The sequence below is a fragment of the Halichoerus grypus genome, chromosome 5 (assembly GCF_964656455.1).
Source record: "Halichoerus grypus chromosome 5, mHalGry1.hap1.1, whole genome shotgun sequence".
In the NCBI taxonomy this organism is placed as follows: Eukaryota; Metazoa; Chordata; class Mammalia; order Carnivora; family Phocidae; genus Halichoerus; species Halichoerus grypus.
This window is the reverse complement of record NC_135716.1, coordinates 105,326,809-105,354,217: the sequence shown is the minus strand read 5'-3', so window position 1 is coordinate 105,354,217 and position 27,409 is coordinate 105,326,809. Positions and strand designations below refer to the sequence as shown.

At 40.0% G+C, this 27,409-nt stretch overlaps 1 protein-coding gene across 2 annotated transcripts in view; it reads left to right on the top strand.

The window, feature by feature from the left end:
• Nucleotides 1–19,197: 19,197 nt before the first annotated feature.
• The window catches only part of PALMD (palmdelphin), a 52,180-nt gene continuing 43,968 nt past the window's right edge, over nt 19,198–27,409 (top strand). The window contains exon 1 of one of the 2 annotated variants that reach the window (XM_036069552.2): nt 19,198–20,045. In XM_036069552.2, the coding sequence (XP_035925445.1) occupies nt 20,001–20,045 (45 nt within the window). In that variant the 5' untranslated portion in view covers nt 19,198–20,000. Of the gene's footprint in view, nt 20,046–21,097; nt 21,175–27,409 lie in introns of those variants that run through there. The other variant, XM_078072715.1, reaches the window with a different exon arrangement.

The following is a 27,409-nucleotide window of genomic DNA, read 5'->3' as shown; positions in this document are numbered from 1 at the left end:
TTCCAAGGCATGAAGCTCATACCACCCCTTCAAACTTCTCTTTTTTAGAGTAAATGCATGATTTTAGGTTTTAGTTATCAAAAGAACTCTGCTTTTAAATATAATATAGCTTAAAACAAAGATTTTTCTATAGCAAACTCTTAAAATAACCATTTCAAGGAAAGCTTATAATAGGGTAGCAATAGGGGTGATAAATAAAAGTATATATATATGTATATATATATACATATATGTATATATATATCTTTTTAATAAAGGATATTTTTAAAATAAGCATCAGATTTAATATATGGTTCTAGTACCAAACTTTCAAGGAAAATTGATATTTCACACAATAAAGCCATTTGATCAATAAATTTAATAGATGATATTGAATGCATTTCTCAATTTCTCAGATCACTTCATTGATCAAATATTTATTGAGCACCTACTGTGAGCCAGCACTGAATGGTTGTGGATAAAACAAAAATTCCAGATTCCATGGAACGTACATTCTTGTGGAAAGAAACAGACAACAAAAAATAATCATTAAAAAAAGAAAGAAATTATATAGTGTATTAGAAGGTGCAAACACCATGCAAAAACAGAACCGGTAAGAAGATCAGGGCAGAGATGCTATACAATTTTAAAAAGGGTGGCCTAGTGTACCTCATTGAGAAAGGGATGTACAAAAAGATTTATAGCAAGTGAGGGAGCTAGTCTTGTATGTATCCAGGGGAAGAGAATTCCAGGAAGTGCCCTGTGCAAAGGCCCTGAGGTAGTGCACATCGGCTTGTGTGAGTAGAAGGGAAAGTATTACAGAAGATGAGATCAGAAATGAATAGGGGCCCAATTCATACAGGAATTTGTAGGCCATTGTTAGTATTTTGGCTTTTATACTGAGAGTTTCATGCAGAGGACTGACATGATCTGACTTATGCTTTACGAGGATCAATCCCTATTGAAACAAATGGTAAGGAGCAAGGATGGAAGCAGGGAGACTAATTAGGAGTGAGAGACAATCATGGGCTTTCACCAGGGTGTTAATAGTAGAGATGATGAGAATTGATCAGATAAAGCATGCAATTTAAAGGCAGAACAAATGAGATCTTCTGACTAATTGGATGTGGGGCAAGAGAGAAAGAGAAGATGAGAGATTGCTCTAGGAATTTGGCCCTGAGAAGTTAAAAGGGTGGTTTTGCCATCAATGAGATGGAGACAAATGCAGGGGTGAAGATCAGACATTCCATTCTGGATATATTGTGGGAGATATGGATTAGCTCTTCTAGTGGAGATTTCAACAAGGCAGTGGATAAAGGCAACTGCTTCAAAGAATTTTGCTGTAAAAGAAAACCAAAAAATGGGGTGGTGACTGGCAGGGATGGTAGAGTCAGTAGAAAGCTCTGGTTTTCATTATTCGTTTTAAGATAGGAAATAGAATAATTGTATATTGATAATAAAGTTCTAAGAAAGGGAAAAATTGATGAAGCAGGAGAGAGGGGAGAATTGTTCCATCAATGACCTTTAGTAGGTAGGAAAGCATGATTGCAGATGAAGAATTATCTTTCAGTTGTGATTAAGAATGATGGAGGAGGTATTTGAAGTTTGAGGAGAGATGTGAAGAAAATTAACTAGAAATGTGGGAAAGTCAAGACAATAGAGAAACATCATTTTCAGGCAGCATTAAGGATAAAGCATAGAGCTTTGGAGGCTCCCTTGAAGGTAGTCACTAACTTACAATGGGATAAATTTGGACAAATTATACAGTCAGGCACGATTGTCTGTTTTCCTCTAGTCCTAGGCAGATTCATTGGTGTAGGTGTGTAGTAGACAGAGAGAGAGAGAGAAATAGTGGCTTGAGCAAGGAATAACACCGATGCCAAAAACAGGCAAGGAAATTGGGGGTATATGCAAGGGAGTAACTATACTGACTGCACATGGAATTTAAGCTTGGTCAAGATGGAAAAGAGGACATCAGAAAGGTGACAGTGACAAGGTAGTAGGATCAATGGGTTGGAAATCTGGGTGGGATCAAATTGTTAGAATCATGATTCTAGAAGGAGTGAGCTACAAAATAGAAAGTGGTTGTCAGAGAGTAGGAAGAGATTGTGAAGACATTGCAATTATGAGTAATGACAAAATTCAGAGTGACAATCTTTTTATTTACCCAAGGAAAATCACTATAGAGGAAGAAAATGTAATGTGACCAGAAGAAAATGGAAAGGGGGCTACACACGCAACTGTTGAAAGAATCAACAGCTTCTCAAAAGTGACTGCTACATTGCTTCTTTGGGAATTTTGTGGGTGTAGAGAAAACAGTGACAGGGCAGCAACCAGTGTTAGAAAGGGCACTGGGAAGACTTCATTCCTCACAAGGAACTATCTGCAATTATTTCACCAATTTAAAGTTCATTTGAGTTCTAACATTCCTCTCCTAAAATGCATGTAGTACATCAGTCATCTACACCTCGGTATGAATTCTGATAATTAGATCGTTCTAATATTCTCCGGTCTCTGAACTTAGATTTGAGCAAGTGCAAATTCCGAGTAGAGAAATGAAACTATAGAATAAGTAACTTAGAGTGATGTTCACATCAGCATTATTCCTAAGAGCCTAGAAGTGGAAACAACCAAGTGTCCATCAACTGATGAATAGATAAATACAATATGGTATATCCAAACAGTGGAATATGACTTGGCCATAAAAAGAGCTGAAGTTCTGATATATGCTACAACTTGGATGAACCTTAAAAACATTACACTGAAGGGGCACCTGGGTGGCTCGGTTGGTTAAGTGTCTGACTTTGGCTCAGGTTATGATCTCAGGGTCCTGGGATCAAGCCCCCTTGAGCCCCATAGGGTTCTGCACTCAGCAAGGAATCTGCTTCTCCCTCTCCCTCAAGCTCCTCTCCCCATTCATGTGCTCTCTCTCTCTCAAATTAATAAATAAAATCTTTAAAAATAAACAACATTACACGGAATAAAAAAAGTCAGAAACAAAAAGCTGTATATTGTATGATTCCATTTATATGAAATGTTCAGAAAAGACAAATCTAGAGACAGAAAATAGATTAGTGGTTGCCTAGTGTTATGGGTACAGGGAGATTGGGAGTGATGGCTAAGGGGTGTGGGGGTTTTTTTGGAATAATAAATATGTTCTAAAATTGATTGTCATGATGAATGCACAACTCTAAATCTACTAAAAAGCCACTTTCATGAGTGCATTGTATGGTATGCAAATTATGTCTCAATATAGCCATTTAAAAAAAAAAGAAAAGAAGCTTTGCGTGAGTTTGGGTGAGCTTTGGACAGCTGCAGGACAGCATTAAAATAGACTACAGGAAAGAAGAATTTGGAAAACATTGAAAGAAGCTTTATCTTTCCTGAAATTTGACCTGAGCCCTGCTGTTAAGTCATCCACCATGGTGCCTCTTAAATCCGTTCCATCAATGTCTTGGGGCTGATTGCCCAAGGTTGCCCAGGCCTTCCCAGCAGAAATATGCACAAAACAAACTAACCTAGGAGAGTTTTCAGAGGACAGTGTTTAGAGTTCAGTTTCTAAATTCAAGCAGAAAAGGATTCAATCCTCACTCTGCGGCAGGCTGTGTGTGTGTGACTTGGCGCAAAGTCTCCTTACCACTCTTGGTCTCCATTCCCAATGGAAATAACAATAGTATCTATCTTATCGTGCTGTTTTAAGACTTAAGTCAGGTGAGAAAGCAATAGCACTTATTAAAGTAGCTGGCACATAATAACTGCTTAATAATCATAAAACTTCAGAAATATAGAGAGGTGGTGAAAGATTCCAACAAATAGTAAGGGGTACGCTCCAGCACCCCACATTTATGCCCCTCCGGGCCAGGCAAATCAGAAAAAAAAGACGTGTTCAAGAGAAGTATGTGTTCCCTCTTTCCTCTCTCCTACCCTGCACTTCCTCATTGACAAATATTCCTGTCTTTGGGTAAAATCTGTTCTTCAATAAAAAAGAAATAATGACAGGGGTAGCTACATTTCCACCCAAATACTCAGGCCCAATGCAAAAGAACTGCTCTATCATCACCTTTTGTGAAAGAATCAGGCCCAACGTCATCAAATGGCTTTCCTAAACCTCTAAGTAAAATTCTCCAAAAATATATTTTATACCTTTGACATTAAGAATTAAATGAGAATTGGGGCAGCTGGGTGGCTCAGTTGATTAAGCATCTGACTCTTGATTTTGGCTCAGGTCATGATCTCGGGGTCAGGGGATCAAGCCCCATGTTGGCCTCTGCTCTGGCCTTGAGCCTACTTAAGATTCTCTCTCTCCCTCTGCCCCCTCCCCTACCCCCTACTCTCTCTTGCTCTCTCTCTCTCAAAAAAAAGAATTAAATAAGAATTTACTACCAGATGATTAAAACACTTTCTGAACTTGTAGGTCTCATATTCTCGTGGGCATATAGATCTCCAAATACATTTGAAATTACAACTTATTAAGTGGTATAATAAAAGTATTATGGGCTATGGTGCCACATGAGAGGAAAATTAGCTCTATCAATCTAGGAAGGCTCTCTTCAGAGAGGAGGTGTCCTTGGCTCCTCTCCCTAATGTCTCCTGAAGCATCACAGGAGAGGCCATGAGGACAACACTTGACTGATACGCACCAACAAGACAAGGCATCACTAACTGGTACATCAATACCTCACTATCTATCAAGTAGAACCTATCACTCTTGAAACATTTGCCCCAGAATCCAATTACCCATGTAGCTAGTCCAAATACATAAAGAAGGAAGGTCAAGCAAGTTGGCTTAACAATGAGGACATTGGGTGGGACACATTTTCTGAGGGGGCTGGTGGCTCTACCATAGTTAGAAATTAGCCAAATTACTTCTCTTTTCACATAGCTAAATTCTGAAAAGACCAAGATAACTTGTTTGGTAACTTCTTTGGAAAGCCATCAAAAAGGTATAACTCCCATGCCAACAATGTTGGGATAGGTTTAAATATACAGAATTCCTAAAAGCAAAGTCACTTTTCATTGGTGAAAAAAAAAAATCTATTATGTCTCTATGCTTGCTTATAGCTGAAGTCTGGCTATTAAAGTCATGAGGCTTTTTTTTTTTTTTTTTAACAAGTATTACCCATTACCTGGAGGCAGTTTTCCCTAATTGTGAGATATTTACTGTAATTCTTAAAAAGAAACAAAATCTTCCCAGGTTCAATTTGCAAGTCTATTAAATGCTTATATAGCAACCACAAAAAGGTTTGGCTATTTTGGAAAGAGCAAAGAAAAGCCAAAAAGGTATTTAGCTAAATTTCATAGGTCCAGAACTGTGAAAAGAGAAATCCACTTCAGAAAGATCCATGAGCTTGGAATAATGCAAATATCGTCTCCTCGGAGAGGTCTTCCTTGACTGCTCAGTCTATATTAGCTCACCACCTACCACCACCACCACCCCAACCAGTAACTCTACTGAAAACCCTGCTTTCTTTTCTCTATAGCACTTAACACTAGCTAAAACTGTGCTTATGTGTTTGCTTTTCTCATGCCTGTTTTCCACTACTGAAATCTAAGGCCCAAGAGAGCAGAACAGCATGCATGCTGCTCAGAACCCTATCACCAACCCTGTGTACAGAGTCTGGTTCATGGTAAGTACACACCAAATACTGGTTGAATGCATGAATTCAACCATGCCACAACAATCATTTCTTTAAGGTGGATGGCATTGAAAAAGGTTCACACTGTGAGCAGAGTTTTAGATCTCAAGAGGCTTTCGGTTATCATTTGATTCCCAGCAACATGTGTGAAACCAAGATTTTCTTTGTCACTCCAAGTGATTCATCCTTTCCAACTAACCACATAGGCACTACCACAACACCAACTGGCACACAGGGGATAAAGTGGAATGTGATTCCCACAATGGGCCTACTGATTTCAGGCTAGTTCTTTAGGGAAAGGATCACTTGTCACATGAGTTGGCCACTCAGCAAAGCATGAATGCTTAAGCTCACATTCCATTTAGACTATGGGAAGTGTTTTCACTGCTAACTATACCATTCAGATTGACCTAAACACTCTGAGAGCTGGTAGATTAGTAAACATACTTAAACTCATTTAATTATATTTTACCAAGAATTACAATTCCAAGGTTAAAAGGAAGAGAGGGACAAGGTGGACTTCATTCAGGGAGTGAGGAAACAGGTAATAACCAAGAGCTCTGTGCACAATTAGATACGAGAAAAAAATAAAACTGGCCATGATATGGAATTAATTACGCATGCTGCTAGAATTTTGGCTACAAGCTCCAAATGTGTTATCACTCCTTGGTTTGGCAGAAAGAACCGAGAGCTATGGGCAGAGAAAAGTCAAAAAACAGCGTGATATTGTTGTGGGAAACAAAGACTCTCAGCTCTTATTTTAATACCTTATCAAAATGACTTTAGAAAAATCCAGGTCTTTTTCAAAAAAAAAAAAATTCTGTAGTGTGTTGAATTTACATTTTGATATTGGAAAAGCCATTGTGTGCTGAGAGCTCTTCCCCAGGCCACATCAGTCCTAGAGAGCAGGGATATAGTAGCAGTTGCAATAATCTTTGACTCTTGAGCTTTGAGTCTGTGAGAGCACTCCATTCCTAAAAGTCCAATCTTTGCCCATTCTCATTGACCTGAGGGGGCTCCACACACTCTGTGTCCTTTGTTGGAATTTTCTGCTCTTCTTTTGGTGGCCTCTTCTATAGAGCAGCTCCTCTCCTCCCTGTTCTTTACTCTCCTCCCTGCTCTTTAGAGTTTCTTAATTAGACCCCTAATGGCACTATAGGCTGTTGGTTTTTACAACGCTTACTCAGGATCTGAGATCAGGTTTCTTCTCATTCAGGTCCAAGACAGTTGGGTCCTACACCCAAAAGTTCTCCTCCCCGACAATAATTAATCAGCCTCCTAAACTGATGTACAAGTTTTTTCAACAGTCTCCTATGCCAAGGTGAGTTTCCTGATTACTCAGGGTGTTTCTAGTATTTTCTGGAGCCCCAGACCAAAGAACTGATTCCTCAGTTATCTCCCTATTTCCCCTAGGAGCCCACATGTAAATGCCCTGATAGCACAGCATTCTCAAAGATTAGTATATCCCAGACTTCCTCTTACCTTGCCCTCTACCATTATTCTCTTGTCAAGGTAAAACTCTACTGTGGTGTGATTTTGGTGCCTTTGAAGTGAATGGAAGTGAGAAATTTAAAAGCTCAGCTTAGCAGTCAAAGCTCTTCTTTGTTTACTGCAGAATCTTACCTGAAGTAGAGAAACACCATACTGAAGAAAGAGAGAAGAAAGAAAAAGAAAGAAAGAAAGAAAGAAAGAAAGAAAGAAAGAAAGAAAGAAAGAAAGAAAGAAAGAAAGAAAGAAAGAAAGAAAGAAAGAAAGAAAGAAAGAAAGAAAGAAAGAAAGAAAGAAAGAAAGAAAGAAAGAAAGAAAGAAAGAAAAGAAAGAAAGAAAGAAAGAAAGAAAGAAAGAAAGAAAGAAAGAAAGAAAGAAAGAAAGAAAGAAAGAAAGAAAGAAAGAAAGAAAGAAAGAAAGAAAGAAAGAAAGAAAGAAAGAAAGAAAGAAAGAAAAACTGAAATCAGTGGTTTGGACTACAGTAAATAAAGGGGAAAAAAACTGACTGTGAATCAGCTAACATTTAGGACTTCTCTGTAGGAGTTGAATATTTCTCCTAGAGAGGTCAGCGGGCTGCCATGTAATATCTATTCAATCAGCTAGAACATTTTGCTCTTTAGTATAATGAAGCTTGTAAATAAAGCTAAGCTCTGAGTTGGTTCCCAAGGGGAAGATCATACAGTTTGCTTTGGTGGAATGTCAAGACGTAAGGGGAAAAAGTGATCATCAATAAACAAATGCACAGAACTGAATCATTACTTTCTTTTTTGTAGACAAACGCTTCTTTATTTTGAGCCCTATGTTAAGAAGTCACTGCTTCTCCTCTTTATAAATAACTTGGCATTTGGGGGCTATCATTTCTAATGGCCTATAAGAACCTCTCTGTAGATTTCCCCCACAGTGTACCCATTGCATACCATTTGTTTGCATTCCATTTGTCAGCATGTGTATCTGTACTTGGTAGAATTTGGGGGAAGGGAGAGAAGATCCAGCAGTCACAGAAAACTCAACAAAAAAATTAAAGTGTTTACACTGCTGTGTTGGAAGTGAGTACACTGCCTTCAATAACTCCAGGAAACCTAATACTTACTCCATTCAGCCTTCATAAAATCCATTTTCTTGCTTCCTCACATGCACAGATTTGGCAAATTCGAAGAAAGGAAAATAGATCTGCCCCACACCCTAAAAGGATGTGATTTTTATTTCATTTATATCAATTTCTAAAAGATACGTAAATAAAGGAGGGGGATAAGAATAGAGCTTGATTAAAATCAAATGTCAAATGGGCCAACCATAGTAAGTTAATAAAGCCTTGAACAAAATTAACCAGAGATAGTCATCTGGCTTGACCTTTCTTTTCCAACTGAATTAGGGTTTTTCTCCTATTCAGGACTGCCTTTAGAGGGCTGATTACTATTGTGGTACCATAATGGCTTAGATTTCATTTTTAAGAATGCCAAGGTCCTTGAGGAACTCCAGAGACTGCCCTTTGGAATTTCATTTAACAAACAAAACAAAACAAAACAAACAAACAAAAACCAGAAACAAACTCATAAATACAGAGAACAAACTGGTGGTTGCCAGAGGTGTGGGTGAAATATGTGAAGGGGATTAAGAGGTACAAACTTCCACTTATAAAATAAATAAGTCCCAAAGATGGAAAGTACAGCATAGGGAATATAGTCAGTAACATTTTAATAACGTATCGTGGCAGATGGTGACTACGCTTATCGCGGTGAGCACTGAGTAATGTATAAAACTGTTGAATCACTGTGTTGTACATCTGAAATAATGCAACATTCAATGTCAGCTATACTTCAATAATAAAAATTTAAAAATTTAAAATTTAAAAAGAAGGAAACATTCACTTAAATTGTTTTTAAATTTCTGTCCTGAAAATATTTTTGTATTACGAGATTTTAAATTAGATATACACAAAGGAATAATTTTGTTGTTGAGATTTTTTTTTTAAAGAGGGGTAATGGGGAACTGATGTGGGAATGTGGGTGTAAAGTGGCAGCCATCTCTCACTATTTGCACAATACTCGACCTTCAGATTTCACAGGAAGTAAGGACTCAAGAACCTCCGGCTCTAAGGGAGTTCCTACAGATCTGTTTGTGGCAACCGTAATTCTTGGAACTTAGTGTTCTCCTAAATTCCCACCCCACCCACACCACTGCATGACTACATAATGCAATTCTTTCAGTCTTTGCCCTGGGCACACATGAAGCAATCTAACTCCTACAGTTAGAATCTCACCCAAAGGAGAGGAGAGGGGAGAGCGGGGAGAGGAGACAGGAAGATCCAATGATGAAATAACAAAGATTTTTTTCATACTATGCTAAAACTGAGTCAAACTTCCAAATGAAAATGTTTGGGCTTTTTGGTTTGGTTTTGTTTAGGTTCCTTCTTAGAGATCTCTCTAAGGCACGCAATAATCACCGGCCCTTACAAAGTAGCCATCTCTCCAAAGAGAGATCCATGAAATATTTTAGAAGTAAACTTTGAGTTGGCATCTTTCAAAACACTTATTTCCAAAAATCTTCAGGCTAGAATTACAATTGTCTGGAATCCAATCTGTCGCTGAACAAAACCTCAGGCCCTTCATTCGTAATAGTGAAGTAGACTGAGGGCAGACGCACTGACAGCTGGCTCATTTCTTGCTTTGCCATGTAAATCCACTTTCACATAACTGGCTTGCACCCTAATTTTCAGAGTGATGGCTCTGCCTAGAAGCCAACCTAATTGGATAAGCTTATAGCATATTTCCATAATGACAAACAATCAGATCAAGCCTTCTAAAATTTCTAGAGTCAGTCTAATGGAAAGACTGCTGGACAGAGAATGTTACCATTTAATGAATTGGATCCCTGTCCATCTCTGCCTCAGTTTCCCATGTTGGAAAAGAACACATCTGATAGCTTCTTGGTTCACAGAGAAGAATGAGATCCTGGTCTTTCTCCTAAACAAGTCAATTACAGTATTAGGTTATATGTGTAGAAAGATGCATTCAGCAAATGTGAAAGCACTGAAAGAATAATGTGCCTACAAGATTTAATAGACTTTCTAAGAACTTGGTATGCACAATAAGATAATTAAGTAATAACAATAAAAATAATAATTAGTTGCTATTTATTACATAATTATTATGCTCCATGACCAACTTTACCTAAAGATTCACTTAACCTTAATCAAAAAATCTTATGGAAACTATTATTATCAGTTTTACACCCAAAAAACAGACTCTCTGAGATAGTAAGTGATTTTTCCAAGTTCCCTCACCTAGTAAGTGGAAAGACTAGAAAATAAGACCATGTCTCTCTGATTCCAAATCCACCTACATTTATTCACTTTCTAATGGCAGAGAATTAAGATTTTGATGTATGTGAATTAGTTAAGGATCATTAATAAATATACATAGACAAATTTATTTATAATACGTGTATACATACGAATACGTATGTATAGTCTTTGAGCACCACATACCTTATCTAACAAACTGGGATTTACAAGCCTGTATATAGACAATTTGTCAAGTATGTCATTCCATCATCCATTGGGGAATCTGCCCCTGAGGAGACTCTTCAGTTTGTCTTTGACCGTCTAGAAAATCAGGAGCTGTGACTGTACAATTTGTCTTTTGCTTCCCCACCCCCTACCCTGACTCGACCTTTGGGTTAATTAACTCCTAATTGTCCAAATATAAAACACTCAGCTCAGCTGTCCCCTCTGCTAGAATGACTTGGCTGAACTCTGGCCTCCCCTCTGCCCTGAATGCCTTTGGTGACCTAGCACTTTTCACACAGTGTTTACTTGTCTTCTGTTTACGTCCTGTCTTTTCCACTAAAAAGAGTTCATTGTCTTATTCGTCTGTCTCTAGCACATAGCACGATGTTGGTTACATAGTCTGTAGATGTTTAACCAGTGTGTGATATATGGATAGATGAACAAACTCTCAGAACCCAGAATACCTAAGCCTCCAATTAGTAGTGATATGGCTCTAAAATTCCATATCCAATTTCCAAATCCTGTGATGACCAAACAGTTCTTTGAAACCTCTTAGGGAATACAGGTATTTGAGATCTAAATATTACAACCCGAAATACCCATGTCTAAATGTGGGAGTCTAGTTGACCTATGAGTCAATGACTTCTTTCTCGGGAGGATAGCCTCTTGATGATCAGGTTCAACTTCTCTCTTTGCATTTATGATCCCAATACAGATAAAAGGGCATTTATTTTGCTATACCAACAAAAACTGACATTGAAACTTATGGAGGAAGTAAAAAGAAAATGCAAAATTTCAGTGAACTGAAGGAACCCCATTCAATATTTCTTTGTGCAAATCTAAGACAAAAATTTTCAAGTATTCAAATGCTAAAACTTAAAATCGGTTACTCTTTAAACTAAAATCCCAAACTCGAAGAGAAAAAAAGAAAAAACAGTTTTTCAAAACAAAAAGCAAAGAAAGCTCAAACTTTTCAAGTTCAAAAAGCAGCTGAGTACACAAAGAAGCACCCTGGACCATTTAGACATCCAGTTTTGTATGGGCTAGCACATTTTGTGGACTCCTTTCAAGGTAGTTTTGACTTCAGGAACATTTCTAGGTCCAAATATTTTAAACATTCCATTTAATCCACTGGCTAAAAGTGAAAGCATCAAGCCAAGGCATCACAGGGGAACAACATTTTTTAGAACACCGCAACCTGAAAACAATACTGAGGGAAGGGCTGCTTCCTTATGCTGCGAACAAAGGAAGGAAAGTGAATAAGGCCAGCGGTCCTCACCAAAGGCTCTGATTCAAAACAACACTTAAAGTTCAACCCAAATGATCCTTTTCATCCCCTCTATGGTACACACTGCACAAAGACATGAGTACCACAAGGTTTATACATGGGAGTGGTAAATTGGCAGAGAACTCATTGTGCTGGGGCATCTATAGGCCTCGATCTTGGTGGGATGATAATTACAGACTGTTTAGTCGCTTGCTTTTCCCTGGCTTACAGTAATGCTAATACTTTACATGATACCAATTATTTTCATGTCCATTTGTAAACTGAGGCAGAGAAAATGAAAAGATCCCAAATATAGTAAATATTAACTTTTCATGTGCGTGAGAGGGGAAATAAATTACAAAACATTTCCTTGTGTTTGATGGAGGCTTGGGGCGGATCATTTTGCTACAGGTGTTTGGTTTGTTAATAGGTTATTTTTTATCTGTGGCTATTTTTGATAGGCTACTGGGTAACTTGAGGCCATGTTCAGAAAACAGCTGTCTCCTTCATCCCCAAAAGTCCAACAATTGACAAGTTAAATATTCTTTCCCCTAAATCAGTTGTTTGCATTCTAGGAGTCTCAACCTGAAAGAGCTGTGTGATGTTCAAAGAGAAAGCAACATGCTTAACACTCTTCAACCATCTGTTAGTAGAATTTTGTTTGTACTGATGTACCCCTGCAATACTTCACTTACAGAAGAGTCATAGTGCATTTTTAGACAAATTCCCAAGGAAAAATGGTTATACACTATGTCCAGTCTTAAAAAATCAATTCCACAAATCATCAAAATTATCAAATTTGCTTGTCACGCAGAATGCATTATTCTAGGCATGCAAAGATATACGTGGTTAAACTTCATGCCATGAGGTCTATGACAACTAAGGAAAAATAGAGGTAGGATGATATAATGGACTGAGATGTAGCTTTGGGACTAGACACTCTTAGAATTAAATCCTGGTTTCACTGCTTACTGGATGCAGAACCCCTTGATAGGTTATTTAATATTTTTGAGTGCTGATTTCCCAATCCATTAAGTAGGCCTATAAAGCACCTGACACAAACGGACAATCAAATAGAAGACCATAATAATCATCATTCGACAATTATCTGTTGGGTGTTCACTAGGTACCAGGAATATTGTAAGCACTTAGAATACAGACAGAACTTTCAGTATCTGGAAGTTACACTCTAGTGAAAGAAGACATGCAATAAACAAACAAACAAACAAAAAGAGTGCAATATACAGTATTGCAGAAGATAAGAACTATGACAACAAATAAAAAAAGGTGAGAGGAATTGATAGAATCAGAGAGAAGTTTCTGCGGTTCTCTCTACTGTGGTCAAGGAGGCCTCACTGAGAAGGTTGTATCTTGGCAAAGACCTGAAAAAGGGGAGGCAGTGAGCCATACAGATAGCTGGGGAAGTGAGTTCCAGGCAGAGGTAACAGCCTAAGACCCTAGGACAGAAAAGAAGTCTACACTGGAGATTAAATAAATTTAGAGTTCAGGCATCTAACTGAGCATTAGGATGAGACTAAATGAGATCCCTGGGGGGTGAGTAGAGATGAATGGAGGAGAAAAGGACACCAACTGAGCCCTGGTGCACTCCAGTGTCAAGTGGAAAAGAGAAGGAAGGAGCGAAGAAGGCTAAGAAAGAGATGCTAGTGAGGTCAGAGTAAAATCAAGAGAGTGAAGCGCCCCAGAGGCCCAGGGAAGATAGGAGGAAGGAACAAGTCTGTCCAGTGTCATGGATGGTTCAAGTACAATGAGCACCTGCGCTACAGACTGTCTTGAAGCCTATTGCATTTTTGCCACTTATCCTCTAAACTGTAGAGCTCAATTACCTAACAAAGACACCAGTATCTTGCCAACCCAACTATATAGAGTACTCTACGATGACAGTAGCTCATTATTAGGGATCTCTTGTAGTTTATGCAGTCACCCTATTCACATAATTGTTTGTTACTTGTGGATAGCAACTAAATCCCATCTAGGGGTCTACTAGAGAAGGAAAGGATGCAAAAAAGCCCATGTTGCCCAGCCATGTGGAAGAGTAACTGTTCAAAGGTAAAAACAATTGAGATGGCCTGGGGAAACCTGGGCGGCTCAGTTGATTAAGCATCTACCTGTTAGTTTTGGCTCAGGTCATGATCTCAGGGTTGTGAGCTCCCTGCTCAGCAGGGTGTCTGCTTGGGATTCCCTCTCTTCCTCTGTGCCTCCCCACCTCTCTCTCAAATGAATAAATAAATTTTAGAAAGGAAAAGAGGGGCGCCTGCATGGCTCATTGTTGAGCGTCTGCCTTCGGTTCAGGTCGTGATCCCAGGGTCCTGGGATTGAGCCCTACATCGGACTCTCTGTTCAACAGGAAGCCTGCTTCTCCCTCTCCCACTCCCCCTGCTTGTGTTCCCTCTTTTGATGTCTCCCTCTCTCTCTCTCTCTCTGTTAAATAAATAAATAAAACCATAAAAAAAAAAAAAAGGAAAAGAGGGGAGAGGAGAGGAGAGGAAAGGAAAGGAAAGGAAAGAAGGAAAGGAAAGAAAAGGAAAGGAAAGAAAAGGAAAGGAAAGGAAAGGAAAGGAAAGGAAAGGAAAGGAAAGGAAAGGAAAGGAAAGGAAAGGAAAGGAAAGGAAAGGAAAGGAAAGGAAAGGAAAGGAAGGAGATGGCCTGGTTAGTACTAATAAATGTGAGGTTCAGGACTTTTTTTTTTTTTTTTGAGGATTCGTTCAGAGATGTAGTAGGAAAAAGGAAATTCCCTTTCCTTAGGTCGATACCACTTCTGGCTTTCAGAAGTCTGAGAAGTCATAAAGAAAGGAAAGAGAGAGAATGAGAGAGAGAGAAAAGAGTCAGGAGTGAACACTTACTTTTTTAATGGGATCTGGGTTCAAAAAGGTTCTAGAAAAGTCTTTTTACATATACATCCAAGAATTATTTATTTCCTTATTTGGATTTTAATTCTCTGTGGTTTTCAATCCAAAATCTCTAATCTAAGCTTCCCTTTTGTACTTAATTTGGAACCTACAAATTCTCATTCTTTTCTCCAATTTAACAATCACTGAAATGTTTTTTTGGTTTCCTCCCTTACAAATCATTCCCATTGCTGTCACTTTGGGGTTTTTAAATATTTAAATTAGCACATTAAATAATAGTCTACTAGTCCACTTACTTTGTCCTATGTCTTGGTCTCTGGATTCAGACCTTCTGAAAGACAGGCAGAAACCTGGGGACTTTCCCTAGAACACTGGCAAAATTTTTAGATTCTTTCCACAGACACTCACCTTTCGTATCTCCTACCTGCCCACCTAATCTTTCCCTCTTTCTATATGTTCTGAAGAGTCAACAGTTTTATTTTCCTAAAATATGAATTGGATCTTTCGTCTCCCACTCCTCTAGCCCATTTTCTCCGAACATCAAATTCTAGGTATGGATGTATATTCCCATCAATCTTTCTATCTAATTTCTCCTCTCTGCCCCAGGTAAGACCTTCTCCTTTCAGATCCTCTATCACAGTATGTTTCCCTCCCTCTCACCCTTAGAAATGGCTTTTAAGTTCTGCTTTCTCCTGGCAGTGGCTTTCTGCAACTCACATTAATCCTTATCTTCTTCAACTCATTTCACACTTACTGCTCGTGCCACACACTACCGTTATTCACTATGCTATACTCTCATGGTTCCAAATAGTGCAATCGTTAAGACTTTGTTTTATCACGGTACAATGACAGTTGGTTTACTATTCTTTGTACCCTAATTGTTTCTAGCATATGTCTTACCTCTCCAAACCAGATAGTGAATTCATTTTGAGAAAGGGTACTGTCTCAGAATCTGTTATATCCCTTACCTCTTAACATAAGGTCGGGTCACTGATTTTAACTTCTAACTCTTGCCATCTTCATTTACATTGGTTGGCAAACAACAAAGTCTTCGGGAAAATTAGTTTAACAAGATATCTGGGAACAGATAAGTTCTATTGTATATCTGTTTTACAGAGACTGAATTTGGTTATGAATATATAGTTAACACTTAACGTTAGTTCACTAAATTATGCTACATTGTGAACTACAGTTCTAGATATTTTGTGATCCTGCTGACTTTCAGAGATACAATGTATTTTATAAATCTAGCTGAGGCTTCTTTCCTGAACTCCAAACTCATATATCCAATTTCTCCTAAACATCTTCATGTGATAACTAATTAACTTGTCCAAAACTGAGCTCTTGGTATCTGCCCTCTCTGTCAAAAGAAAACTATTTCACCACTTCCTTATCTCAATTGATGGCAAATTCCATTTGCTCAGTCCAAGAGTCATAGAGTTATAATGAATCTTCTCTTTCTCTCAAACTCCATATCTAATGTCAGGAAATCCTGTTGGTTCTACTTTAAAATATATCCACAGTTCAACCAATTCCCAATAAATACCCTCATTGCTATCACCTTGGCTCAAGCTACCATCATTTCTCAACTGGGTTACAGCAATAGCATCCTACGTAGTCTCCCTGCTTCCGTCCTTGCAAAACAGCTAGGTCACACCATTTCTCTGTTCAAAACATCTCAATGGTTTCTCACCCCACACCGAATAAAAACAAAGTCCTTACAGTGTTCTATAAGACCCTACATGGACTGAGACCTGTTATATCTCCAACCACCTCTGTTACCATTCCCTGCAGTGCCCCTGTCAAACCACAGTAGCCTTGCTCCTAAAACAGGCCTGAGAAAGTCCACCTTAGGGCCTTTGCACAGACTTTCCCTGATATGATCTTCCCACTGGCATACTCGTGGCTAATTCCCACCCCTCCTTCAAGGCCTTATCCAAATGTTCCCTTCTCATTCTAAATTCCAAATTGCAACCTTCCACCCGTTAGCAATCTTTACTCTCCGCCCTTGCTCTGTTTTCTTTCCATTGCATTTATCACTGTGGCTGTCATAAAAATGTGCCTCCCAGACATCCAACTACAGGAGCATAACTGATAAAGGGTCCCAGCTGTTGTATCCTGAAATCCTTCCCTGCATTTGCATCAAGACCCTGCCTCTCAGTGGCTACTCCCAGCCAACAGGTGAGTATGGCAGAAATGCTAGAACAGGCTCATTCCTGGCAGACATGGGCCCTCTCTGGTAGCTGACTTTGGCTCCAGGATTTTTTTTTTTAAGATTTTTTTTTATTTAGGGATGCCTGGGTGGCTCAGTCAGTTAGGCATCTGCCTTCGGCTCAGGTCATGATCTCAGAGTCCTGGGATCGAGTCCCACATCAGGCTCCTTGCTCAGCTGGGAGCCTGCTTCTCCCTCTGCCTGTCACTCTCCCTGCTTGTGCTCTCTCTCTCTCTGACAGATAAGTAATTTAAATCTTTTTTAAATTTTATTTATTTATTTATTTATTTTAGAGAGAGAGAGAGAGAGTGAGCATGTGAGCAGGGGGACGGGCAGAGAGAGAGGGAGAGAGAAACTCAAGCAGACTGGGCGCTGAGTGTGGAGCCTGACACGGGGCTCAGTCTCACGCCCCTGAGCCCATGACCTGAGCTGAAATCAAGAATCGGCCACTAAACTGCCTGAGCCACCCAGACACCCTGGCTGCAGGACTTTTGATGGCCTTGCCAGCCTGACCGAGGCTGCACTGCAGATCAGGCTGTTCCCACGCCACTTTCTCCTCCTCTCTCCCTCACTTGAGCCAGACTTGTGCCCCAGTCTGACCACTCTCCCAGACTCCCAGCTCCAACCCTCTTTGCCTACCTCCCCCATCGTCTCTTATAGAGTCATTCTCTTAATAAAATCTAATACTTCTAACCTGTCTTGCTAATTGTTTACTCAGAAGACTCCAACCAACAGAATCATCTTCTCACCTACCCTATTTTGCTTGCTTACTATGTTTATCTTTCATTGCCTACCAAAAGAGAAGGTCCAGAGAGCAGGAATTTTGGTCATCCTTGTGTCCCAAACACCTAGCACAGTGCGTGACACATCAGGTACTCAATAAATATGTGCAGAATAAATGAATAACAAATGCCTTTAAAATATTAGCAATTATTAGTATTATCAACTAAATAAATGAATAAACACAGGATGATACCAATCAGTTGTCACAACTCTGCTCCCTCCTAAATTCCCTGGTCTTCTTATTTTATCGAATCCTCCCCTACACTAGAAAACCTTTGAGTTTTCCCATAGTAGAAATGAGATTTAAGTGGTAAATTGTTTTTAGGAAAAGATCCAGACTAATAATTGGATAACTGCCCATCTGTTCTGGGCTGCAAATATGCAATGCTGACTGAGATATTTATCACTACTTCTCTCTTGTATTTAATTTCACCCAGGACCTACATAAACAAAATCAAAAATTCTGAAGTTTTGATTTTTTTTAAGCATGAGTATCCATCCAATAGTAACCAAACTTGGCCCATGCCTAATCAATTCTCCAATGCTCTAGTTTCCCAAACCGTCTCTTTTGAGTATGTATGAACAAGGACAAACTATTTTCAAGTAGGATTTCAGACTCTTGAAACTGGTGGGTTTCACTCTGTGGCTAGGTAGCTCTACATGACAATATGGAAAAATCTTTTCTCTCTAGGGCCACTAAGTTACTCTAGAGATTCATAAGGAGTTTTGCCTAAGGGGTTTGTTTTCAGATGTAAGTGTTCTGGGACCCAGATGGAGGAGGAGGCTGGGGGTCCAACTCTTTCTCATAAAGATTGATATAGCCTTCAGCCCCATTTTTTGGGCAGGTCTTGATGAATGGCTGTTATAAAGTCAGTCTACCAATCCTGGGTTTGCCATTTTTAGCTATGTGGCAAATTACAGCTCTGAGCCTCAGTTTCCTCATTTGTAAAATAGGGATAATAGCAGCACCTTGCACGATAAATAGTATGGAGAACATTTGTCTACAGACAGTACTCAACAAATATTAGCTATTATTATTATGATCAATAATGCGAAGGAAATTAAACCGTATGGTCACTGTTCGGCTTGTCCTTTTAACCTGTTCAGCTGAATGCTGATCTAAAGGTGCTTGCTAGCATCCAAAAATGTAACAACGAGGTAGACAGTAACTACGGTTTACTACCTCAAAATTTAATCAAAGAGATCATAAGGGAAAGAAAACAAAATCACTAGCAAAGCTTCCAGCCTCTGCTAAGAGTTTCCCTGGGCTTGGCTTTCTTTTTCTAAAGGACAAGGGAACACCCACACAATGTCAGACCGCATGAGTTACAGAATGTCTGGTCACACTTTCAAAGGCTCGCTCCTTTCTCTTGCACCACTGGTGAGGTCAAAATGGGCACCTTCCTGAAAGCCGAGAGTGTCATTTCTGAATAAGGTCCAAGAAAGGACGGCGTCCTGTGGAAATCCAAGACAAGAAACAACCAAGGGTGGTACTTGACGTTTAAATCGCACCCAACGCCGCTCGGTGGGCCAAGCGCCACGTTAACACCTTTAATTTCTCCATGACCTCAAGATTCCAAAGTTCGAAAGCAACTGCTCAAGTGGGAGGAGGAGGGAGAGGGAAGGACGCCCTGAGGTAAATTTACCACTATACGAAGTTCTAAGATCACCCCAGCATTTATTATGATTGTCTGAAGCCAGTCAGAGGAAGAAAGGCAAGCGAGTGGCTTGCCCCGGCCAGTCCAGGCGAGGCCCTGTCTTTGTAAACTCAGGAGGAGGGTGCCGGTAAGCTTTGTGCAAACACACACAGACCCACGCACACCCAGAGATGGCTGGCTGTCGCTGGAGCCGAGGCTGATGACACACTCAGCTCCCGGGCTCGCCGTGCCACTCCTGGAAAATAATGAGTTGGCTAAGGAACAGTTAATGAGAAAATGTGCCTTGCTAACTGTGCACATTACAACAAAGAGCTGGCAGCTCCTGAAGGAAAAGGGCTGGTGCGGCTGCCGTTCCAACTTGTCAGTCAGCTCTCGCCGGCAGCCCCAGGGTCTGCCTCCCCGGCACACTCTCATTACATGTGTCTGTCTGGCCTGCTCTGCACCTCTGCTCAGAGGCGCTCCTGGCGCGCCGGGGATTTCTGCCTTCCTGCCCTGGTGCGAAGGGCTGCTCCTCGGTCACCCCTCGCCTCTGCCCCAGGACGCTCCCGCTTTATGGTAGCTTTGGACTTCCTGCACCCGTCTGCCTGCCCTTGACTTCTAGAATGGAAGAAGCTGAGCTGGTGAAGGAAAGACTTCAGGCCATCACAGTAAGTCTGCGTCCAGTTGTAACGCAAGGAGGTGGTTGCTTAGAGGAACGGCAGACAGGTTGCGGGTGCTCCTGCCGCCGAGCCCCTGTGAGTGGAAAAACAGAACTGTCACCCTTCACGGACGCGGCTCTGGCGCTCTCTTAACCCTTGTGACCCTCTGTCATTCTCGGGCTTCGGAACCTGAGGGCAGGGCGATGTTCTTTATTTTCGCAAAAACACCGGGCCGGCGTTTTAAAGAGCACTCAGAAGCTTGGGAGGCAGTTTGGTTCACTGTCATTCACCTTCTCAGTGCCTTAAAAAAGCAGTTTCTCCTTCGATTGGTATTTGCCAGACATGAGATTAAAACTTAGAGACTTTTTAAAACAAGGAATATACCTAAAAGTTAAACTCTTTTAAACGGGGGAGAGAGAAAGAGATAAAACAACTTGAAACTTTTTATTTGTAGTGTGGTAGTATGTTCCAGAGAGCCTAACAGAATTAAAATGAATGTCGTTGTACTTAAACTAAGCATTAAACAAGAGAAAAGTAGGTAAAAGCACGTATCAGATTAATTCTTAGATATCAGTTTTCAGCAGAGTCACAAACTGAGTAAGATCCTGATAAAGGAATGCAATGCATGCAATGCAATGGGTTTGGAAAATATCTCGTTAATACTGGGAAGGAAAATAGTGCATTTTTTACGTTTGTTCTGGGAAAGAATTGCAGCAAGAAATAAACTACTTTCCTTAAGTGATCCAGCTTTTTTTTTTTTTTAATTTTCTAAAATCCTGTATTTGGCAGTAACCTGGAAATCTGTGGTACAGTCATTTATGATTAGCTACAATTTTTTGATATAATTTTCTAAAAACTTGGAAATCCACATCCCAATTTCTCAGCATTTTCTGCCACTGAAATTAGCTGTCAGGAAGAAATGAGTACTTTTTAAAAACTGATGCTAAATCAGGGTGGGTAGGAGGATATTATTCTCTGCTCTTCTCGTTCCCATAGCATAAATAATAATGCTAATCCAAATTTAGAATTTTTACTAAATGGATACAATGTCTTAGTTCCACCCAAAAAGGATTCAAGAAGTTGAAACATTTTCTCAGCCAATAGTGAGGAACCAGAAGTCCAGACGTCCACCAATAAGGTTGGCACTTCTCCATAAGACAATGCTTTTGAAATGTCTAACTTCTAATTAGTACATTTTCCTTTCTTCAGAAAACTTTGCTTTGGAACTATTGTTTGTTTTGTTTTGTTCTTTTTTTTTTTTTTTTTTTGTCTTTAAACTCAGCCACCGTTTCAGCTGTCGGGCTTTAAGGGACAGGAACTGGGCCCTGCTCTGTTGTTTTTGGCATGGGCTTTTTGCATTACAGCTGTTGTCTAAAGGTTACTTTATTACACTGTGTGAGTTTTGTGGGCACAAGCTCAGCCTTTGCTCCTACCTCCTAATTTACGAAACTAAATCATGTAGCTGGAGAAATACCCAACAAGCCCGCTGTTCCCCATTGTAGCTTCTTGAATTGCAGCACAGCCTTATTGAAGCCCTTGGTACCTCCAGCGCACCTTACAGCTCCTCCGGAAGCAGCGCGTGGTCTGCAGCTACGATGCGTACAGTTATTCAGGAAGACCAGGAATTTGCACTGAGGGTTCCAAATGCACATAGAGGTAGAACGAGAGGCATCACGCCTTCCAAGCAGGCAAGAGAGTAAGCAGGTTCCTGAATATACTGGTGTGTGCTTTTTCTGATGAGTCACACACAAACGCATACACACACACACACACACACACACACACACATCCCTACTTGTGAATTATTCCATTAGCCTGAACATATCCCATTAGAAGGAATTAAGCAAATCTCCAAAGTAACTCTAGTTACTTACTCAAAGTAATCACAAAGTACTCTACCTGGGAAGTAATATGTTATATGAAGGTTATAGGGGGGAAAGTTGGGAGGAAAGTTTATGGGAATAAATTAACACTAGCCTCCACCTCACCAGGCGAAGCCCAGTCCCAATTTGTCACAACCTAGAGAGGAAAATGGAGCAATGGTGTGTCCATGGAAACAACACATCCACTCACCTCCTGCTAGACACCCCGGGAGATGCCAGCTTTCTCCACCCTTGCTCTACCAGGAAGCACCTCAGCACTGCCCCATCCCCCCCAGGAGAATGAAAACATACAGTATCCAGAGAATCCGCTGGGACTGTTTCACTTTGGGAAATACTTAAAATCTTCAAAATCTCTGACCGAAACTAAAACTCAGACACAATCTTCTCATTTTAACTGTTTCCCTCCTGTTTCCTTTCACAGAAACAATGTTTGTATACTTCAGGAACAAAGTCATAAGACTTTTCCAATGTACCCAACCCAGCAACTCACAGACTTTGTTAGGGAAAGGGGAAAAAAAAAACACCTTTTTACACTCTCAGATCTATTTGATTTTTGTATTAAAATTTGTTCTTCCATTTCCTCGCTGTGAAACGAGATGATCTTCACTGTTGCATTTATCCCACCTGGTTTCAAGTGTCCAAACAGTCATTATTTCCACCAAATGTCTCTGCCTATAACTTGACAGAACCAAGTGCCCATCCTCATGTTCCTCTAAAAAAAAAAAAAAAATAGATTAAACACAGTAAGTAGATGGAATGTGGCATTTAGGCTCTCGGATTGAGAACTAATACTGTAACTGTGTCATTCATTTCTCCTCTCAGGAAATTGAATTTTAGATTGTCAGAAATCTTCTCAAAGACTCAAAGAGAATAAAGAAAAAAAATTTATGAAAGTACACAGAAACGATTGTTTAAAAGCCAATATATCAGTTTGGGTATACCAAACATGGATTCTATTTTATACATGTACTCTCATATTCTTCCTTCATTACTTTGTCCATGTACCAACACTTCCTTCACTGAATTAATCGTCAAAGTATCTCTCAGCCAAAGAGTTCAGTTTTTAGCTGTAACTCAAAAGCAGGACTGCTTCAAACTGATTAGATGAAAAGTCTCCTGAGACTCTTTTCGAGTTAGTACATATTTTAACAAATAGCCGGTTTTTATACAAAAGAAGAGCTGTTGACATAGACTAGTAATTTGAATTTCACTTTTAATATTACTGGGATAGACGACACCAATATTTCCAGCATCCTCAGGAAGAGTGAGATGAAGGACTGACAGTTATCCCGACAGAACTCCTCTCTGGAAAGAAACTTGGCCCACAATAAAACCAGTGAAAAAACCCAGATGAATTCCCCCCAGAAAGAGAAAGATCCCCTTAGGATTAGGAATATTCCATATGCACTCGGCCTCCTCCTCCGCGAGGAACGCATTATCTTATCTCCATTCCCACTATGACCTTAGAAAATCCAGTTCCTAAATAACATGGGGACACTCAGACTGGAAAGCTCCTAGTCCTTAAACTGGCTAGAGATCATAAAAACAGCAGTTTGGTGCTGACCCCAGAAGAATTCTGAGAACGAGAATCAATTTTTCAGAGAAGAGAGCCAGCTGGGGAGTAAAGGGATAAGAATAAAGTCAACATTTTTATTCTCATCAAAGTTTATCTTTAATTGCTAGGAATGTGTGCTATCAACTCATTCCCTCATTCCTTTATTTAATTAATGGTGCTTGAGCACCTACTGTGTGCCAGGCCTTATGTATTTAAATGAAAGGAAGTGAAATAAGGGAAATCAGGAGTAGGTGGGAGTAGGCCGTGAATCACAGTGGCATTGGCAGGATGGGCCTCACAGACAGGGTGACATTTAAGCATAGATGTGAAAGAGGTGAGCTCTGTCAAAATTTAGACAACGGTACTAATCACAACAACAAGCACCTGCCGAGGACTGACTCCATTTGGAAGGGAGCCATATAAAGTCCTGACGCTGGAATTTGAGCAACAGAGCCAGATTTGCCGGCCAAAGCTGCTCGTGACGCAAAATAATAAGGAGCTCTCACATTTCCCCAGATCCACTCCCTATTTCTTTCTACTCCCAAAGAATTTTTTCTAGACTTGTAAACATAGGAATTTGGGAGGCAGAAAATTCTTTGCATAAAACAGAAATCCATCTAATATGAAGACCAACATTAAAACAAGAACAAACACACACAGGTTCTAGTTATTTCTTTAGCATGTGTAGCCTGTCACCGGACACCGCACCTCATCCCGTTCCCTTTTTGTCGATAGCTGGGATCTTCTAGCAGTTAATAAGACAGTAGATGGCTTCAAAGCCTGACCTGCTTCATAATTTATGGGGCCAGTACACGAGGAAAATATGCACACCCTTGCTCAAAAAGCATTCAGAATATCAACGTGGCCCCAGCACAGCATTAAATGAAGTGCTGGGCCCTTCTCAGTGTGGTGTCAAGTACGTCTTCACAAGTCACTTGCCCAAGAAACCAGCCCTACTTCTATGTCCTAGGCCCGCCATATACATTTCTCCCCCGTTCATTCTGCCGGTACAAATGGGAGAGTGAAAACGAGACCAAGCAGCCTGGATCTTCCTAAAGGTATACCCTCACGTGTGTTTGGATCATTACATCATTTAGAGTTCTAAGGACTTCTTAAAATAATAATGGCTAAAAAAATGCATAAGGCACCCTTGTTCAGAAGTACCTCATGGTTAAGACAAAGTTACAGGAAGCACTTCTAATTTGTCCTGGGCATCGAAAGGCATTCACATAACAATGGTACATGGAGACGCAGAAATCTCCTAAATAAAGTCTTGTGCTAGGATATTCAAACAATCAAGCCTCTGCACAATTTTCCACAGTGCCATACTGAGATTGCCTGCTTCTCCCAGAGAGGGAAAGGTTTCTTCAAACAAAATGTGCTGTACCATGTTTCTTTGCCAAACATAATAGCCCACCCACAAAGGAGAGCATGTGATGAGGTATAATAATTTTGATAGTTATTAAGGAAACTGCTTTTTGATAACAGGGTGAGGTTTTTCCAGCGTGCTACAGAATGATAATGCTACTTTGCAAAGACCTCTCCTGACAAGGATCCCCAGGAACCTTCTGAATAGTACCAGATGGTTAAAAGACAAAAGCTGCTTCTTTACAAAACTTGGACTGAAATAAACAGAGTCTAAGCTCTGAAGTCTAACTAGAGTATAAACAGGTGCCGCAGAGTTCTGGCTAAAACTCAAACAGGGCTTCTACTCCCTCATCTCCAGTCTCAAACGGCCTCACTTCTCTTAAAATAAAATACAAATATTTTAACTTATTTCAGTGACAGTGATGTCACTGGGGGAAGAGACTCCCTGAAAACTTACTGCCTCCACAAGTTCCCTCACCAGGAAGCCTGTAGGATGTCCACCTTCCTAAGAGGCCATAGGAGCAGTTTGAGTGTGATCTATACTTATGGTTTTTTTCCCATAAAATCCCCCAGTGACTGAGTGGATTCAGTCAAGCCCTTGGAGACACGGAACCAGGTTATTCTCTGAAGCTCTGAATGGAACTCAAAATTGGTTCCTGTCCTAAGCACCAAGTTTTCCATGTGTAATTGCGCCTGTGATTGACATAGGGGTGCAACGTGTTCAAATAAGCTACAACTGCTACTCAAAATCAACCTATGCTCGCAGATCTAGAACATAAAGGACGTCTCTTAAGTGAAAGAATTCCAAGATTAATAACGATAACAGCACCTATTGTCACTGGAACTTGGGCTTTAAAAATAGATATATATATAAAACTTTCACATCCATATCTCATTTGTCCAAATATCTTATGAGTATTTGCGAAAGCAGATGTCACCGTCCCCATTTTGTAGGTGGGAAACCTAAACCTAACACCATAAAAAGTTAAGGGATTAGCTGAATACAACTTGAGTCAATTCTTCTGCTTGTCAGACTCTCTGACCACAACATCACAATAAATTCTAAGGAACATCAAAACCACAAACCTCACTCCATTTAGAACTTCCCCGTGGTTCACTCTTAATAGAGTTTGACGTGGAGCAAAGAGAAGAATCTATGGAGGTTCTGCTTCACTTAACCACGTTTTCTAACCCAAACCAGTCCTTCAGCCCTTCTGGTCTCCTCTGCTTTCCCCAGTTCACGGGGAATAGAGGTGGGAAAAAAGAGAACATGATGCCATTTCAGAAGCATTTATAATTGCTTCAACAGGGCGGGGACGGCATCATTTCCCAGAGCATCCCATACTCTAACTAAGCTTTTGTGACCTTCTTCCCATCCCACTTCCATTACACAGTCTCTTCCCTCCAGCCAGGATTTCTTAAGGCAGGGATATCACTGCATCTCACACAGCTCCCCAGCACTGAGCTCAACACTAGCTGGAGCACACAAACACACACACACACACACACACACACACACCCCATTATGAATGAATGCCATCAAGCTGAAAGATTTTTTTCACTGAAGAAAATAACCAAGTTTACCATCACCCCTTAATTTTGGGGGGTTTCATTTTGTGTTTGTTCTTTATCCTTGTTTCGTTTTGTTTTGTCACTATTCATTTGAACAAACAGGAAAGGACAGACAAAGGAATAAACAAGTAGCACACAAACTGAGTTTTATTTTGAGGTGTCAGAATTTGTTGTCAGGCTAGGAAAGAAGACTAAAGTTACTGAATAAAATGAGGTTTAGAAAATGTGTGTTTTTCATTCACCCCAAAAGCAGTAGTGATAACGACATCCAATTCCCATGGATAACTAAAAAAGAATGAGGGTGTTTCAGAAAGAGGATGCAGAAATAATCATAGAACCAGGAGAAAATCTAGAGATTTCCCATTCTAACAGAAGAAAACTTAGAGAATGTCCATATTCCCATTCCTGCTATGCCATGCTCCAAAGATGTTCACCCAGCTTCTCCTCGAATACTTCCAGCATCAGGTGTATCAATACCTCACCCAAAACCCTCTTCCATTTGAGAACAGCCCTTGGTGTTGACTTCAGAATCTAGTTTCCTTAAAATCCCACCCATTCATCATGACTCCAGCCACTGAAGCCATACGGCTTCATTCTCTTGATTTCAATCATTGCTCATATCACAGGCTCATTCTAGACACTCTTTGAAATGTCAGCGTCACTCTTAAAATTTGGTGTTGAGTCGAACAGAACACTCTGACCCATACAGAGTGCTTAGTGCTCTAACATTACTTGTTTGGGAAACTGTATTTCTACTGACAGGTTTGAGAAGTGATAAGGTGTGGTATAAAAAAACATCATCTTTGGAGTTATAGAAATTTAGGTTGAATACCAATTCTGACTCTGGACCAACCATACCTTTTGGGAAAATTAATAAACTCTCTAGTCCTCAGCTTCATTGTCTGTAAAGTTAAGAATAAACTTTAACTTGAAAGTTCAGTAGCCACATACACAATGAATACACAAAAAATCAATAGCTTTTTGAAAAACAATAA